This window comes from Hemibagrus wyckioides, linkage group LG27 (assembly GCF_019097595.1).
Source record: "Hemibagrus wyckioides isolate EC202008001 linkage group LG27, SWU_Hwy_1.0, whole genome shotgun sequence".
Taxonomy (NCBI): Eukaryota; Metazoa; Chordata; class Actinopteri; order Siluriformes; family Bagridae; genus Hemibagrus; species Hemibagrus wyckioides.
The window spans coordinates 18,647,059-18,664,558 of record NC_080736.1 but is presented as its reverse complement, the minus strand read 5'-3'; the positions used below and the strand labels follow the sequence as shown (position 1 = coordinate 18,664,558).

At 41.3% G+C, this 17,500-nt stretch overlaps 2 protein-coding genes across 5 annotated transcripts in view; one reads left to right on the top strand and one right to left on the bottom strand.

Annotated features, from left to right (window-relative positions):
* The window catches only part of pvalb7 (parvalbumin 7), a 30,117-nt gene extending 20,063 nt beyond the window's left edge, over nt 1-10,054 (top strand). Inside the window, exons 1-5 of one of the 2 annotated variants that reach the window (XM_058382070.1) lie at nt 5,785-5,932; nt 8,573-8,638; nt 8,850-8,982; nt 9,063-9,172; nt 9,632-10,054. In XM_058382070.1, coding sequence (XP_058238053.1) covers nt 8,578-8,638; nt 8,850-8,982; nt 9,063-9,172; nt 9,632-9,657 — 330 coding nt within the window. In that variant the 5' untranslated portion in view covers nt 5,785-5,932; nt 8,573-8,577 and the 3' untranslated portion in view covers nt 9,658-10,054. Of the gene's footprint in view, nt 1-5,784; nt 5,933-8,572; nt 8,639-8,849; nt 8,983-9,062; nt 9,173-9,631 lie in introns of those variants that run through there. The other variant, XM_058382069.1, reaches the window with a different exon arrangement.
* A 774-nt stretch (nt 10,055-10,828) lies between these two features.
* baiap2l2b (BAR/IMD domain containing adaptor protein 2 like 2b) overlaps nt 10,829-17,500 on the bottom strand; it is an 8,884-nt gene continuing 2,212 nt past the window's right edge. For 2 of the 3 annotated variants that reach the window (XM_058382065.1, XM_058382064.1), the window contains exons 5-15: nt 15,669-15,730; nt 15,407-15,478; nt 15,158-15,247; nt 14,878-15,009; nt 13,928-14,032; nt 13,212-13,305; nt 12,797-13,004; nt 12,568-12,630; nt 12,106-12,457; nt 11,963-12,009; nt 10,829-11,628 (exon numbers count right to left, since the gene is read on the bottom strand). In XM_058382065.1, the coding sequence (XP_058238048.1) occupies nt 11,553-11,628; nt 11,963-12,009; nt 12,106-12,457; nt 12,568-12,630; nt 12,797-13,004; nt 13,212-13,305; nt 13,928-14,032; nt 14,878-15,009; nt 15,158-15,247; nt 15,407-15,478; nt 15,669-15,730 (1,301 nt within the window). In that variant the 3' untranslated portion in view covers nt 10,829-11,552. The remainder of the gene's footprint in view (nt 11,629-11,962; nt 12,010-12,105; nt 12,458-12,567; nt 12,631-12,796; nt 13,005-13,211; nt 13,306-13,927; nt 14,033-14,877; nt 15,010-15,157; nt 15,248-15,406; nt 15,479-15,668; nt 15,731-17,500) is intronic. The other variant, XM_058382066.1, reaches the window with a different exon arrangement.

Sequence of the window (17,500 nt, the reverse complement as noted above, 5' to 3'; positions counted from 1 at the left end):
TGTTTTGTCTAGTTACAGTGTGTGTGTGTGTGTGTGTGTGTTTATTATATTGTCCTGTACTGTTTTGTTTTGTCTAGTTACAGTGTGTGTGTGTGTGTGTGTGTGTGTTTATTATATTGTCCTGTACTGTTTTGTTTTGTCTAGTTACAGTGTTTGTGTGTTATATGTTCCTATACTACCTTGTTTTTTCTGGTGTCTAATTACAGTGTGTGTGTGTGTGTCTGTGTGTGTTATATTTTCAAGCACCATCTTGTTTTATAATTTACACACCAAACATGTTTTGGCTGATGGACAAGATTTAATTTTCATTGCGGACATTTTATTGTTGTTGTGTTTAGCTCAGGAGTTTAACTGTAAAGCATCGCCCCCTAGTGGTGCATGCAAGAATGACAAAGAGCAGATGTTATTAAAAAAAGAAGACTATTATTCAGAGAATTTTGCGTGAGTTTTTTTTTTTTAACTCTCTGATATTCACTGTCCCCTTGATGAAGCCACACCCCCTTTTCTTATGCTCAAAGCAGCACTAATGCTGTGTCCATACGTCAAGCTTCAGTGTTTCAAATCTTTCAAATTTGGATTTTGTCTCTAGATTAAGACCTAACATACGTACTGTATTAGGGACATTATTGACCCCTGATGGAGACTGGACAGGAAATCTGTAGATTACTGATTCTGCTCTGAGACGATGGATGGCAGGGATTGCACTCTAAGAGAGAAACCCTGATGCTCATGCTGTGTGTGTGTATGGTGTCTTGATCTGGTAGAAGGTTAAACACACCTGCACTCCACGACCGCATGCCTCTGTCCCTTTGATCACGGTCCAACTAGCCACCTGGACTGACCACTGTACCTGGAGTACCTGCAGAGAGTGCCTCCTCAGATCAGACTTCCTGTTCACATTCTGGTTTAATTATTACATTTAGTCGCTAATGCGCTATAGATTTCTCGAAGCTGACGTGAGCTAAATTTATGAAATGTTTGTTAGCAACAAGACACAACAGGCAAAGTGATCTCTAAATAAACCACCATTACACAAACATGTAGATTAAATATACATTATAAAACACGTTTTATAACGTTTCTGTTTCTTTTAATTTGTTACTGAGGAGTTTTACCAGCTCTTTTTTCAACCTACTAAAAGTTACTAGTAAAATGTTTAGTGTTTTAAATATTATAATGTATATAACTATTTTTATATTTTATTTTTCAAGGTAAATGTCGTAAAATAAATCAAACATGACTGATAATTTATATATAAATAAAAAAAATTGTTTCTTAAAAAAGAAAAAAAATAAATAACCAAAATATTAAATATGAATAAAAAGGTATTTTCTAGATTTCTTAGATTTTTAAAAAATTACTGTTCTAGAAGTTTCTTTAGCCGAATAATTAAACACTTCGAGTGCAGCTCCGGTGTTCAACTTTACTATTTAGAAATGTACCAAAAATGTAGGATTTGTGTTTCTGTTTATTTTATTTTAATTTTATTTTTTATTTTAATTTAATTAAATGTTATTTTATTTAAGTTTTAATTTAATCAAATTTAATTTAATTTAATGTAAATTTTATCTTAATTTAATTTACATTTTATATTATTTTATTGTAATTTAATTTAATTTAACTTTAACACTGTACATCATTTGTAGTACCACTAGGGGGCATCACTAAAATTGTGTTAATAAAATTTGTACTTTTTTTCCCCACAGTTGTGATTTTTTTTTTTTTTTATTTAATCCGTAATGAAAGAAAAAAAATGAGGTCCTGATTTAAGCGATAAGTCTCACACGAAGATGAGGTGAAGATTTTGACGGCAAGTGTATATAACTAACATAAAAAAAGCAAAAAAGTGGATATTTGTATCCTTGAAGGGACGTGTGGCCAAGAAAATATTAACACTTTAACAATTTTAATATGACTTAATCCTAGCTAGCTATAAAAAAAAAATCCAGGAATTCTGGGCCTCGGCTAGCTAGCCTAGCTGAGGGAGAGACATTAGGTAACCCTCTTGAGCTAAGCCACTCTTCTCTTAGCCGCTCAAGCTAGCGTTCCATTTTTAGCAACAAATGTGTCTGTATAAATCCAGTCTGAAATAAACGATCGATTTTCTCTTTCACGCCTCAGGGTTGTGTAGCGTGTTAGGTTTCAGCCTCTAAAAGGAAACCTGCAGCGCATTAGCGCATTAGTGGATCTACACGCTAGGCTAGCCTTGTCTTGTGCTCCTAAACTAAATCAATAGGCACATCTCGGTCTGGAGCGATGCTAAATTTGTTGGAATGCCCGTGAAGACTCTTGGCTTGAGCTGTACGGTTTTCTTTTCCTCGACATGACACACCAGAAATATTCCAAATAAAAGATACTGGATTAATAAAGTGCTGGATTAATAACGTAACATAATATTAACTCCAGCATTAATCAGTGAAGTGATTAGCTTAGCTAGCATTAAAGTTACCACTCTTGCGCTTCACAGCTAGTAAAAAAAAAATTAGCAAAACAATTTTTACTGTGTGACAGAAACTAGCCAACGAGCTAAAGTGTTTTACAGAATTCAGCTTGTTATAAGAAATGATGATTAGCATGGCTAATCGCGGTTTCTTCATCAGAGTCTCGTGTGTGTGTGTGTGTGTGTGACTTTCTTGTGTCCTCTAGCTGCCCCTCTAATTATATCTCCTTATTTATTTACTGAAGGACGTCGGTTGCTTCGCGGATCCTTTCCATCTATTTATGTCTCTCTTTCTGTTAGCCTTTACACTGTGTGTGTATGTGTGTGTGTGTGTGTATGTGTGTGTGTGTGTGTATGTGTGTGTGTGTGTGTATGTGTGTATGTGTGTGTGTGTATGTGTGTGTGTGTGTGTGTGTGTGTGTGTGTGTGGAGAGCAATAAGTGCTGAGGCAACGTAATGCAATAGCAGTAAGAGAAATAGCAGTCAGAATTACCGCAGAGAGCAGAAGGTTAAGACAGTGAGAGACAGACACATAGATGAGTGACGAGAGAGAGAGAGAGAGAGAGAGAATAAGAGAGAGTGAGAGAGAGAAAATGAGTGAAAGAGATATAAAGATAGTAAAAGGGAAAGAAAGAAAGAAAGAAAGAAAGAAAGAAAGAAAGAAAGAAAGAAAGAAAGAAAGAAACAGTGTGTGTGTGTGTTAGAGAGAGAGAGAGAAAGAAAGAAAGAAAGAAAGAAAGAAAGAAAGAAAGAAAGAAAGAAAGAAAGAAACAGTGTGTGTGTGTTAGAGAGAGAGAGAGAGAGAGAGAGAGAGAGAGAAAGAAAGAAAGAAAGAAAGAAAGAAAGAAACAGTGTGTGTGTGTGTTAGAGAGAGAGAGAAAGAAAGAAAGAAAGAAAGAAAGAAAGAAAGAAAGAAAGAAAGAAAGAAAGAAAGAAAGAAAGAGACAGTGTGTGTGTGTTAGAGAGAGAGAGAGAGAGAGAGAGAATGAGAGAGAGAGAGAGAGAGAGAGAGAGAGAGAGAGAGAGAACAAGTGAAAGAGATATAGAGGTAGTGAGAGGGAGAGGGAAAGAAAGAAAGAAAGAAAGAAAGAAAGAAAGAAAGAAAGAAAGAAAGAAAGAAAGAAAGAAAGAAACAGTGTGGGTGTGTTAGAGAGAGAGAGAGAGAGAGAGAGAGAGAAAGAAAGAAAGAAAGAAAGAAAGAAAGAAAGAAAGAAACAGTGTGTGTGTGTTAGAGAGAGAGAGAGAGAGAGAGAGAGAGAGAGAGAGAGAGAGAGAGAAAGAAAGAAAGAAAGAAAGAAAGAAAGAAAGAGACAGTGTGTGTGTTAGAGAGAGAGAGAGAGAGAGAGAAAGAGAGAGAGAGAGAACAAGTGAAAGAGATATAGAGGTAGTGAGAGTGAGAGGGAAAGAAAGAAAGAAAGAAAGAAAGAAAGAAAGAAAGAAAGAAAGAAAGAAAGAAAGAAAGAAAGAGAGAGAGATATAGATGGTCTTCTCTTTTTGACCCTCATCATCTTCCCTTAGTTATTTCACCTTGGATGCCATCTAAAGGGTCATTTGGTTACTTCAGGGTATCATGTGAACTCCACTCCATGGTCCGAGGGTCTGACCGATGGAGCAGAATTTACCCAGAAATCATTGCTTTGAAGCAGTTTGAGAGCAAACAGAGTAAATAAAACCAGATTATTTTCAGATGTCCAGTGTAAACACACATCATATAGCTCTGTGTGGAGAGAGCAGCTAGTCCAATAGAAATGTAGCACTTCGGTTGGTCAGGTTTGGAGTTAGCGGTCTGTCACTGCTGGACGGCAACTGATTCGGATTCACACTACTGAATCATTTTTTAAATGACACGTGTCTGATATTCTCCCAATGATGCATTTCTGAACGAATCGATCCCAGTGTACTAACAGCATCCACGTGACATCTGCCTCACAGAATTAGGAATTGATTCGATTCGCGACTCCACGTTGTGATTCGTGACACGTGAGAGAATTAGGAATCGATTCGATTCGTGACTCCACTGTGATTCGTGACGCGTGAGAGTCTCAGGAGTTTTACACAGTCATGTTTTGTAGTGTTGAGACACTGATGTGATTAAAAACTCTCAATCTGGCAATTATTGAACTCCACATCCCTACATCTCTCTCTCTCTCTCTCTCTCTCTGTTCCTCTTTCTCTCTCTCTCTCTCTGTTCCTCTTTCTCTCTCACTCTCTCTTTTTCTCCCCTTTTCTCTCTTACGCTCTCCCTCTCTCCGCCTTTATCTCTCTCTATTCCTCTCTTCCTCTCTCTCTCTTCCTCCCTTCTCTCTCTTACACTCTCCCTCTCTCTCTCTCCCTCCCTCTTTCTCTCACTCTCTCGCTTTCTCTGTCCCTCTTTCTCTCTCCCTCTTTCTCCCTATCCCTCTGGCCTTGTGGTTTAAAAGCATGTTAAACAGAAGCTTTAAAGAGGTCGAAAGCTTGTCAGATTTCTCTCTCTCTCTCTCTCTCTCTCTCTCTCAGAGCTGCTGGCTGATTTCTACCTGTATGATTCCTCTGCACATCTGAAGCACTGACACCATTTTATTTAGTCTTTTTTAAACCCTTTATTATAACGCCACCAACATTCTTTAGTTATTGAAGTAAACACTGGAGTTTTTTTAATTAGCAGCTCCACTCTAAAAACACAAGTCACATCAGTTCCGGATATACATAGGCTCTGTGTGTGTGTGTGTGTGTGTGTGTGTGTTTAAATGTCACCTTTTCAGGCTGTCAACAGAAGTATTAAGTAGCCTTGTGAGAAATGATCTAGTGTTAGCGTCACACTTACACTCTGTATATCATCAGATTCTCTGGTTCACGCGTACCGTAAACACGTGCGGAATCCAAATCAACCAGATTTACATCTCACTCTGTAGTTTTTTACATCCTGAGGTCAGGTTACTGTCTGGACGGAATGTGGGGTTCCTTCTACTTCTCTGGTTTCCTCCTTAAAAACATGGAGGTGGACCGATGCCTAAATTTTCTCTACACATGTGCGTGTGTGTGTGTGTGTGTGGGGTGTTGTACGATATACTGGCATGGTTATTCCCGCCTCAGACGCTGGATTTCAGGGACAGGTTCCAGATTCCGAAATAAAGCACTTCCTGATGATGATGATGATGATGGTAAATTCCTTTCCTGCTGGTCTTCACTCGGGAATGACGGAATTTTTTTCCTTAATGAAGCGAAACCCAACAAAAGTCTGAGATGGTCAGAGAAGGAGGTCAAGCAGTAGCTGATTATTAATAGTTCAATCTGTGAGGAGCTATCTAATCCCACACACACACACACACAATTCCTCCCACGTTATGCTCTGGTCCAACTTCTCCCAAAATAGACACCGTATATAAGACACAAAGCCGATCTGTCTTTCTTACCTTTGTCCCCCTCTCTCTCTCTCTCTTCGTCCCTCACACTCTTCTCATCGGTCTCCTTCTTTCTTCCCAGGCTTCTTGGTTCCATTCTTTTTTCCCGCAGGTAAGCCAGACGCTGTGCTGATTATTTTTTTTAATCACATGCCATTTCAGGACAGACCTGAGGGGTTTAACGACGGGAAGGCTAGCTGGACAGCTGGAGAAGCTTGGAATCGTTTTGATTTAAATACCTTTGGTGGGAAAAAAATCGAATTTATGCACAATTTTACATGAAGATGTCAAACGGTAAATCTTAGCATCGTCCACTTGAGCGCTCACTTTCAGCACAAGTCTTGACTTTTTGGCTAGGAAAACACCCCAAAAACATCGGGAAGGTGATGTCACATGACGTCACGTCGCCATCGGCGACAGAGCCGTACGAGCCTTTTCACTAGCGAGTTACAATAAATGCAGCGAATATGTAAACGTATTCACTTGGATCTCAGTAGCAAAATCAATTATAGTGCTAATCAATCATCTTGCTAACTAGCTAGCGGACGAAAGCAATGTAGTTAAGTGTTGGTCTGGAGGAACTGAAAATAATACACTTCAAAGCAGACATTTTTTTTCCGCTGTTTTGAAAGGGAAGTCGGATCCAGTCAGGAATCTGCTACAGACTCAAGCCAGAGCTCCAGATTTTGTCACCTTTGGCTTGAAGGTTTGGAAAAGGGTTTGAATAGACACCATGCTTCCACGTGTGATATTTACAAGCGCTCGTTAAACAAACTTTATTTTAGGTATAACAATAACGGCTCGACTCGGATCGACTCCAAGAATGCGATACACTATATGAGCGAAAGTTTGTGGACCATCACTTGATCATCGCAGCCATACTCGCACCCTCGAGTCGAGCTTCATGAATACATGAGTGTCCTGCACAGAGCCCAGACCCCAACCCCAAAGGAATAGTACTGGGGTGAACTGGAATGGTGACTGCATCTCAGACATCAGTGTCTGATCTCACTAATGCTCTTGTAAAAGATCTCGCTCCAACATCTAGTGGAAAGTCTTAACAGAAGAGTGGAGCTTATTATAAGAGGAAAGTGGGATGGTCATTGGGTGTGATGGTCAGGGATGGGGGCACAAACTTTTTAGCGTATACAGCAAATATCCAGAATTCCGCTTCGGCTGGCTCGCCAGTTGCTCATTTCGTGAAAGCGCATCTGAATTAGATTTATCTGAGATTTTTCTGCAAAGGGAGTATACATATCGAAGCCTCCTTGTCAGACTGGTCTTGATGGAACGAGTGCAGCTGCGTAAATCGTTGGCCTGCGTCACGCATGTCATCGCCTGCAGCCAAGAAAAGCCGAGTCATTTAGAAAACACGACACCTTTGATAATAGCATGCGACTTGGCGTCCTGAAGGACACCTAATACCCCACAGAGACAGGGAGGGGAAGGGCCACACCCTGACACTCAAAATCGGTTCTAATAAACATATAGCAAAACATTTGACTGTTATTCGGAAGCGTTGTGGTTCCTAGAAATTCCTGATCTATGGGGTGAGTTTGAAGTCAGAAACCATTCAAATGTGACAGAAAGTAGGCTGCAGGAATAGCATCATATAATGTGATGACATTAGCTGTGACTCCTCCCACTCTAGAGCGGATTTCCTGCAGATTTTCCACCGGTCACTTTGACCTTGGCCTGGCTGCTGGTGCTATAAAGCCTGTATCCAGTAGTCCAGATTAGCTCACTGCTGGGATTTTCATACGCAGAGATACACAAGAGACTGGAGAGTTACACAACATGGTGTGAAAAACAAAAAACATCAGTGAAGGAGGTGGAAGGAGATACCGTCCGTGAGAATAGAATGGACTGAACTGGTCAGAGCTAAAAGGAACTAAAATAATCACTCTTTCCAAACGTGGTGAGCAGAAAAGCATCAAGCTTCAGGCACATGGGGTGTTTTCTGATCTTCAGACTCCCAGTTAGGGTGAGACTGGGCCCAGTGTCGCCTCAGATACCTGTTCATTTAGACACATTTTAGATTTTTACCATGATTTGTCTGACTTTTGAACCCCGTGTGTACATTTTCCTGAGGGTTTGATTAAGGGGTGCCCCAGAATGTGGTGACCCCCTTATGAAATTCTACACTGCTGAATGTGTGTGTGTGTGTGTGTGTGTGAGATCACCGGCTATAAAGTTCGGTGACATTTTAAGTGCGAGTGTCGTAGCTCAGTTACTCTCTCAGGAATCCTCCTGCTCCTCTATGAGGCTGCAATCCCAAGACATGCAACCCCAAATCTCACACACACACACACACACACACACACACACAGACACCTGCTAACTGTATTTTGGCTCGGTTGTAAACGATCCTGATTCTCAAGGCTGCTGTATTTCGTAACTTGAGCTGCTGGAGGCGTGTCCATCAAGCCTATGGGGTAATTTGAATATTAAGCCACACCCACACCAGACCAGTTTTGTCAGTATTAAAAGAAACCTTATTCCTTAATCCCAAATAATTCCGACTAAACCAAGATTGCGTGATACTTGGAGATCTTACAGTTTCTTAAGCATGCAGAGTTTGGTTGTCGGTCTGTGGATTCTTGGTACCAAGCTCTTACTGGTCACTGCGGCGGAGCTTAACTGTGACATTTCTTGGTGGTTTTACTGGTATTCTTTGGGTTACACTGTTAGGAGGCATGCTAATAGTTTTTTGCTAATCTTTTCTTTTTCTTATTTTTTGTTTCCTTGACAGCTAAGATGGCAATGCAGGATTTACTCAAAGCTGATGACATCAAGAAGGCCCTGGACACGTTTAAAGGTTTCTAACTTAGCGTATCTTATGCTAAGTTTAATATGGGTAGCTACATGCTAAGCTCTCTCTCATTCGCTAGATTGAAGCCAGCCTAACAACGCTTTGCATAAGACTTTAACTATGTGATGGTATTGTGTTTAACATTGTCACTTTGACTTGTACGAAGTTTCATGTGGGTAAAGTGTGTGTGTGTGTGTGTGTGTGTGTGTGTGTGTAGCTGCTGACTCCTTTGACCATAAGAAGTTCTTCGAGCTGGTTGGTCTGAAGGCCATGTCTGCAGAGAATGTTAAGAAGGTCTTCAGAGTCCTGGACGTCGATGCCAGTGGCTTCATTGAGGAAGATGAGCTCAAGTGAGACACTCACTCACACTCACACTCACTCACACACACACACACACGTTACTGAATGTCATGGTGGTTGTGTATGGCAGGTTCGTCTTGAAGGGCTTTTCCAAAGACGGCAGAGATCTGACCGATAAGGAGACCAAGGCCTTCCTCGCTGCTGCCGACAAGGATGGAGACGGCAAGATCGGCATCGACGGTGAGAGAGAGAGAGAGAGAAACACAGAGACAAAAGAGCAAAAGATGTAGAGAGACAGACAGACAGGCATAAACAAAGAGAGACAGACAAGTAAAAGATAAACCAAAAGAGGCAGAAAGTTACACAGACAGACAGAGAGAGAGAGAGAGAGAGAGAGATGGGCAGACAGACAGACAGACAGACAGACAGACAGGGGGAGAGAGAGAGGAAGAGAGAGAGCTGAACAAAACATGCAGACAGGTAGACTGAGATATGGACAGATGGACACACATAAAGAGACAGACACATGAAAACAAACAGAAAACAGTATGAGACAGACAGACAGAGACAAAGCCAAGAAAAAAGAGAGACAAAGAGACAGACAGAAAAGGACAATGAGACATGCAGGAAAACTAGCAGCAAAACAAGTAGTAAAATGTAGAAAATAAAGAGTTTTGTGTGTGATCTCTTCTCTTTCAGAGTTTGAAGCCATCGTGCACGCGTAAAATGGAAAACACCTGGCAACCCGGATCACCTCCTCCTGTCTTCCTGTCCCTCACTTTGTCCCTCTATTTATTTTCAACCTTTTTTTTTGTAATACAGAAAACACCCACATCACCTGCCGGGAATCTTTCTGTTTTTCACATCTCTTCATCCGTCTCTCTTTTTGTTCTTACTTTCCTTTTCTCCATTTCTCACCCGCTTTGATCCACCCTGCCCCATCCCTCCCCTCCCCTCCCTGCCCCATCCCTCGCTCCATCGGACACAGCCGGTAAAACGACAATGTGCAAAAAAATTAAGTGGAAGACAACAAAGCGTGACGACAAAGCTGTGAAGAAAGTACGAGAGAAAAATGAAAAACTCGAGAGAGAAATAAAGTGAAGTCTTGCCTTGAACACAAAACATGTGGACTTGTTCTTTTTGTTTAAGCAAAAAGTTCCAAAAAAACTAACATTTTTATCGCTTTGACGTCGAAAATTCTCTCCTTTAGCTCTTTGCTTGATTTACCTACAAATTTAGTTCAATTTAAGTTCTCACCAGTTGATGTTATAGACACAAGCAGGAGGCGTGGCCTAGATTTTGGGGGAGGAGTTGTATGTTAGAAGTGATTTATATGACAATATAGCTCTCATTTAAGTTACACAGTATTGTACATTTTCCAAATGTATAAATGTACAAATGCTATAATGCTAAAGTGGAGGCTATAAGCTTCCAGTCTGTCACGTTAGCTTTGTAGCTTCAGCATCAAACTGACAAACAGATCAGAACACCATCAAATGTTTCAACACAAGTTAGCAATTATATCTTATTTGTTTATTAAGTCCGTCTAGGACACTGAGTGTATAATAATATAGAAGAATAAACAGTAGAGTTTCATTCAGTCACACACTCTGACTCGAGTCTTCTGGAAGTGTAGTGCCTCAATGTGTTCAGAGGAGAACACTCAGCACAGAACCTACATCACATCACAGCAGAAACACTCTGAACTAAACACGTGGAGGGGTGAGATCAGATATACACATGATCGATCGAGTCAGTGAGTCAGTCAGTAACTGAGTCAGTGATCCAGTCAGTTACTGAACCAGTAACTGAGTCAGTAATCGAGTCAGTTTGAGAAAAGTGAAACCCTGTGATTCCTTTGTGATCTCACCCCCCCACAACCCCCCCCCCCCAAACCCACACGCTCAGCTTTTATCATGAGTCAAATCTGAGCAAAATATCCATAGATAAAGCTGAACCGTAATCTAGCTAGCAACAGCTATTCTATCCAGTCAAGGCTAACATATTAGCAAACAAAAGCTAAATTGGAAGACTAATGTAAATAAGCAAAATAAACCTAATCAAGCTAGCAACTGCTAGCTAAAAAAATGTGAAATCAACAATTAACAAAAGCTAATCTCAGATTTAGCAAGGGAAACATAATCCAGCTAGCAATTGCTAACCTAGCAAGGCGAAAATTACCCTAGTGATTAAAAATCCAATCTCAATTGAAAGACGATCGATCTAACTAAATCTACCCAAGTAGTATCTATAGAGTAAAACCAAACTAACAAGCACTTAGTGAAGAAATGCTAGCTAACAGGCAAACCATACTGTGCTAAATAATATTAGGCCACAGCCATGCAAGATAATTCAGCGTAAAGAAGAGATTTATCTTCCACGAACATGTTCAAGAAAAAAAACAAGCAGCAGTGAGGTTTATCCGTGTAGCTAAAATCGTTGTGATGTGTTTGATGATCGGAGATTTCGGAATTCAGCGTAGAATTACGGCACATTTTATGAAATTGGAAGAACAATCCCAAAACGCGTCTCGAATTTCTGTTGCTCCGAAGCTCATGGTGTTTTGGTGAAGTCTCAGAGCCGATCAGAGTGAGCCGTTTTCGCCTGCTGCTCCTATCGGTCAGTGGATTCTCGGTGCTGATCTGTCATTGGTCACCGTGGGGCGGAGCTTCACCGTAGCAAAAGGATTCGATCCCCTGTAGCACAACGAGACTATATCAAAATATATAAAACAATATTTTCTAGCAGTCAACTGACTGATCAGCTGTTAGGGCTGATAACAAGCATGAGGGTGGGTGGGGGGGTTCGTGGTAGTGGTGGGGGGGCGGGGTAATTAATAAAGGTGCTCCAGCGCCCCCTGATGTCTGCCTTTAAATGCAATGAAATGGAGAAAACACAGGCGCTGGAGTTACCTGAGAACAAATGGGATGGCTGAATTCCCAGCTCGCAGTGTCCATTAATAGAATTAAATAAAAATAAAAGAAAATTGAAAGAAAATTTCAGTTGGACACTAGACACGACGCGGTTTACCTGGGAAAGAGAGGATGCTCTGCCATCTGCCTGTGAGGGTTCGGTCTCTGAGGAAACATTTCAGAATGAATCGTTGTCTCAAAATCTCAGAATCGTCACACAGAAGAAATGTACGTTTGTGCTTATAAGCCCTGAAGACACACCTCTACGTTTGGCTCTGCCTTTCTTTCAGGAACGGAGTAACCAGTCATGCTCTCGAAGTGAGACTCCGCCCTCCTGTCCAGGAGCGGCGAGACCGGACGGAAATCCCCCGACGCTCTCCGAATGGGTGGCGCCGGGGGCGGGATCTCGCTGTAGCTCTGACCCGCCTTTACCTCATACACAGTCTCCGCCTTCCTGTCCAGAAGCGGGGAGAGGGTACGGAGGTCGTTGGAGCCTCTGGGAAGGGGCGGGGCCGGGGGCGGGATCTCGCCATAGTTTCTGTTATCGACGGATTCTGATTGGCTTGTCGGTTCCAGGAGGTTGTTCATGCTGTGGTTTCGGAGCGACGCACCGCTGTAAAAGGGCACAAGGTCAGCAGAAAGGTCAGTTGGTCAGTTTTAAATGACATGATGAAAATATCAGGGAGTACACGCAGTCTGAAACAGAGATGGACTGATTCTCACCTCGAGCTCAGGGAGGAGAGATCTTCTACAGGAGCAATGTAGGAGGCGGGAAACCAGCCCTGTCTGTGGGACAACAATTTCATTACAATTAAAGTTTAATATCAGGAGAAACACCAGAAATATTCAAAATAAATGCACAGAATATATTCAGAAGATTCTCTAGATATTCTTCCTAGTGGTAGTGTTTTACTGTTATTGAGGTTTATTCTGGTAGTCTGGACTGTCTCACCGTAGGCTGGCGTCATGGCGACCGTACATCCAGCCATTGCGTGGCTCAGGTACGAGCAGCGTGATCGTGTCGCCCCGAGAGAACGGGAGCAGCACGGGGTTTGATGAGGCAGGGTGAGAGACGAGTGCTCTGACCGACTGACCTCCGCTGACGGTCGGGGACTCGCTCACTGAGCCGGAACGAGAGCGTGTCTGGAGAGGAGACGGAGCTAGACAGAGAGAGACAGACAGAGAGATTAAACTAAAAGAACAAGTTTAATTTAGCTTCTGATCGTGTCGTAATTAAACGGTGTGACATGCAGCAAGAGAAGAGGCGCAGAGTGAACAGGTTCATCACCTAATTTACTCCATGTCAGGTTTCATTAAGACAAAAGGCTTGTTAGTGACCACAGAGTGAGAAGCATGCAGGTGATTACCTCTGGAAGGAACCCTGCCCAACTGGTTATCTTGCCCTGGCCAGCCCTCGTCCCTGTCTCCAGGCTGGAGTAGAGAACTCACTGCGGCCCTCAACTGATGAGAGACAGACAGACAGTTAGTCAATCAGACAGACAGACAGGCAGACATACATACAGATAGACAGACAGTCAGTCAGACAGACAGGCAGACAGACAGGCAGACAGATGGGCGGACAGACAGTCAATCAGACAGACAAATAGACAGTCAGTCAGACAGACAGATAGACAGTCAGACAGGCAGACAGACAAACATACAGATAGGCAGTCAGATGGACAGACAGTGAGTCAAACAGAGAGATAGACAGACAAACAGTCAGTCAATCAGACAGACAGATAGTCGGTCAGTTATACAGACAGATCGACACTCAGTGAGACAGATGGACAGACAAACATACTGATAGACAGTCAGACGGACAGACAGTGAGTCAAACAGAGAGATAGACAGACAAACAGTCAGTCATTCAGTCAGACAGACACACAGACAGAGGGCAGGAGGGAGAGACATGTACCAGTAATGATCACTGAAGTGTCAGTGGGATTGAAAGTGCACTGTGGTAATGCAGTGTTTGTTCAGTGTGTTAATGTTGTGTGTTAATGTTGTGTGTTGATTGTGTGTTAATGTTGTGTGTTAATGTTGTGTGTCCTCTCCATAGTGTTTATGCGGTGCAGTGTCTCACGTGTGTGTCCTGTTCTAACGGCGTTGGAGTGCGTGACCTGGAGCTCTGACTCTCGTTCACTCTCTCCTTCCATCCTTCAGCCTTCTGCTGCAGAGACGCCCCTGTCTGACCACACACACACACACACACACGCACGCACACACACACGCACACACACACGCACGCACACACACACACGCAGGCACACACACATGCACACACACGCACACACACACACACAATGACAAGGTGGCTTAGAGAGAAAACTGTGTACCTAGAAGATACGTTAGTGTGTGTGTGTGTGTGTGTGTGTGTGCTTAAATGGGTGACTAGTAGTGCATCAGACTTTAGAATCAGATCAGACTACATCAGAAATGGTGACTCGGAGTTTGCAATCAGACCACAGCCCTGAATTAGACTCTGACTTTAGTACTGATAGCTAAAGCTGTAGGATTTTACTACTTTTAGAACTCAGTAATCAGAATCAGACCTGAGTACTGAAAAGTCAGACTTTAGTACTATTCACTTGAATCAGATGTCAGTACTATTAACTAGCCGGACTTTAGTACTGATGCACATTTTGGATGTTCGTCAGAGTTGGGATCGGATCTCACTACATTTGACTCAGACTCAGACCTGAGTGCTGATGGAAATTAGACGTTAGTACTGATACTGAATCTGATTTAGTACTGTTAACGGAGATATTATACCTCACGCAATATTAATGAATTATGGCGGGAACTTTAGGACTTGCTCTTGGTCTAATAAAGTTCTAGACTTGGACTTTAGTACTGGTCAGAGTTCAGCAAGAATCACTCATACTGAGGGCTTCTGATTCAGTACAAAAAACTAAAATACTAAAGTCAGTACTAGGATTCTATTAAAACCAGATACAAATGAAAGTACCAATGACTCTGTCTTTAGTTTGGCTGTGTATGTAAAAGTGTGTGTATGTGTGTGTGTGTGTGCACCTTGTTGAGGAGGAAGAGCAGAGACTGCGCTAATCCACAGTGTTTCTCTGTGAGAAAGCGATATCTCCGCTCCTCTTCTTTCAGGATCTCGTACTGGCTCTGCCTCAAATACTGCATGTACTCACTGCCCTCCTACACACCCACACACACCCACACACACACACACACACTTAGTGAACATACTAGCAGTATTGCTCTACAGAAACAAAAACTTTACAAACACAGCACACACACACACACACACACACACAGACACACACCAAAGAGTCTCTGTTCTCACCAGAGAGTCTCTGTACGCTCCTCGTCTCAGCTGCCTTTCCAGATTCGCCGCCTGATTTCTTACCTCCAGCTCATACACTCTCCTGCTGCCCTACACACACACACACACACACACACACGTTAGTTGCATAACATCCTCACATTATGTTATTGGAAAATATTGTATGTACATAACACACACACCTATCCTACAGATTCCTATAATGAAACAAAATAGATTTTAATGAATTAAATGTATGCTAACACTCACGCCTATGTACTCCTCATCGAGCCTGACGTTCTTATCCAGGGCCTGCAACACCTCCACCTGGAACCAGCAGAACTGCAGGAACACACGTTTAAAAGCATGCAGTCAGATCCATCATTACTAACATCATGTCCTATCAAAATGCCTCTTATCTGATGTGCAACAGATCGAAGAATGAGTCATTTCACCAAATTCTGCATTTGAATCAGAACTGATCATAATCCAGAGGTATAAAATGTGTAATTCGTGTAAATCTGTCACTCACCACTCCCTCCACTTCTGCTGTAAGCTTCCTCTGGGTCTCTGAGATCTGGATCAACACATCACCTGTCGATTGATTCATCACATTGATTCATAGACGGGTTTAGGTCAAATTGATTCATAAACGAGTCAGACAACACAACCATTCCGAAATCCAGCAGTGAATCAATTAAAGCAACCATTCTTATAATCAGTGTTTCTTAACAGTGAATCACCGAATCCACCTAATAATCCGTCGATTGATCAGTGAATTAGTTAATCAAGCAACCAACTAAACACTGAATCACGTAATCCAATACGCAGTGAATCAGTGCTATGCAAGCAATGAATGGATTTTTTCAATCAAGTAAACAAAAAAGCAAAGAATCAATTAATAGATCAACGAATCAAACCCAATTGATGAATGAAATGACGTTGATAAAAACAAGCAATGAATAGATGAGTCAATTAATGAATCAATTAAGCAGTGAGTCAATCCATCAATCAAATGAATCAATCAATCAACTGCACAAACAACATTAATAAAACAAAAAAATTAAACAATCAATGAATCATTTCATCAGTCAGTGAATCAAATACGTAATGAATGAATAAATGAGTGGATCAACAAATCAAACAAACAAGTCAATACATTTTTCAATGAATCAAACAACCAGTGACTCAATTAATCAATGACTCAAACAACCAGTGACTCAAATGATCGCTCAATGAATCAAACAACCAGTGACTCAATTAATCAATGACTCAAACAACCAGTGACTCAAATGATCGCTCAATGAATCAAACAAGTGACTCAATTAATCGATCAAATTAAAACGCTGGATAAAAGAATCAAGTATTGAATTAAACAAGCTTTGAAAAAATGACTCGATTAATGAATCAGATAAATAATAAATAAATAAATCAACAAATGAACGACACACTAATCATTCTGAACACTGGGAATATCAATCAGTTAACAACTAGAAATATAAATCAGTGACTTAATCAACTTAATCAAAACAGCCAGTGACTAAATTAATTGAGCAATGAACCAAAGAACCAGTGACTCAATTAATCACTCAATGATTCAAACAAATAATAAACCAATGAATCAACAAATGAATCAAACAGCCAGTGACTCAACTAAACGCTCAATGAATCAAACAACCAGTGACTTAATTAATCACTCAATGAATCAAACAACCAGTGACTCAATTAATTGCTCAATGAATCAAACAAATAATTAACCAATGAGTCAACAAATGAGTCAAACAGCCAGTGACTCAACTGATTGCTCAATGAATCAAACAAACAGTGACTCAATGAATCAAACAAATAATGAACCAATGAATTAACAAATGAATCAAACAAGCAATTCAACGAATCAGTTAATCAATCGAACAAGCGACACACTACTGATTCTAAACACGAGAATTATCAATCAGTTAACAACTAGAAATATGAATCAATAAATAAATCAATCAAACTTCACTGATCTGATGTTTTATAAAATTAATGAATAATTTTCAATAATTATTTATTAATAAATGAATACAGAGCTGCTTCTCACTAATGCTGAGTCGGTGTGTGTTTAAAGGCATCTGAATTATTCAACCAAAAAGGCAACACCGTCACCTGATTCTCTTTCCGTGTTTCTCTCTCTACACACACACTACACGCGCACACACACACACACACTACACGCGCACACACACACACACACACACTACACGCACACACACACACACACACACACTACACACACACTACACACGCACACACACACTACACGCGCACACACACACACACTACACGCGCACACACACACACACTACACGCACACACACACACACA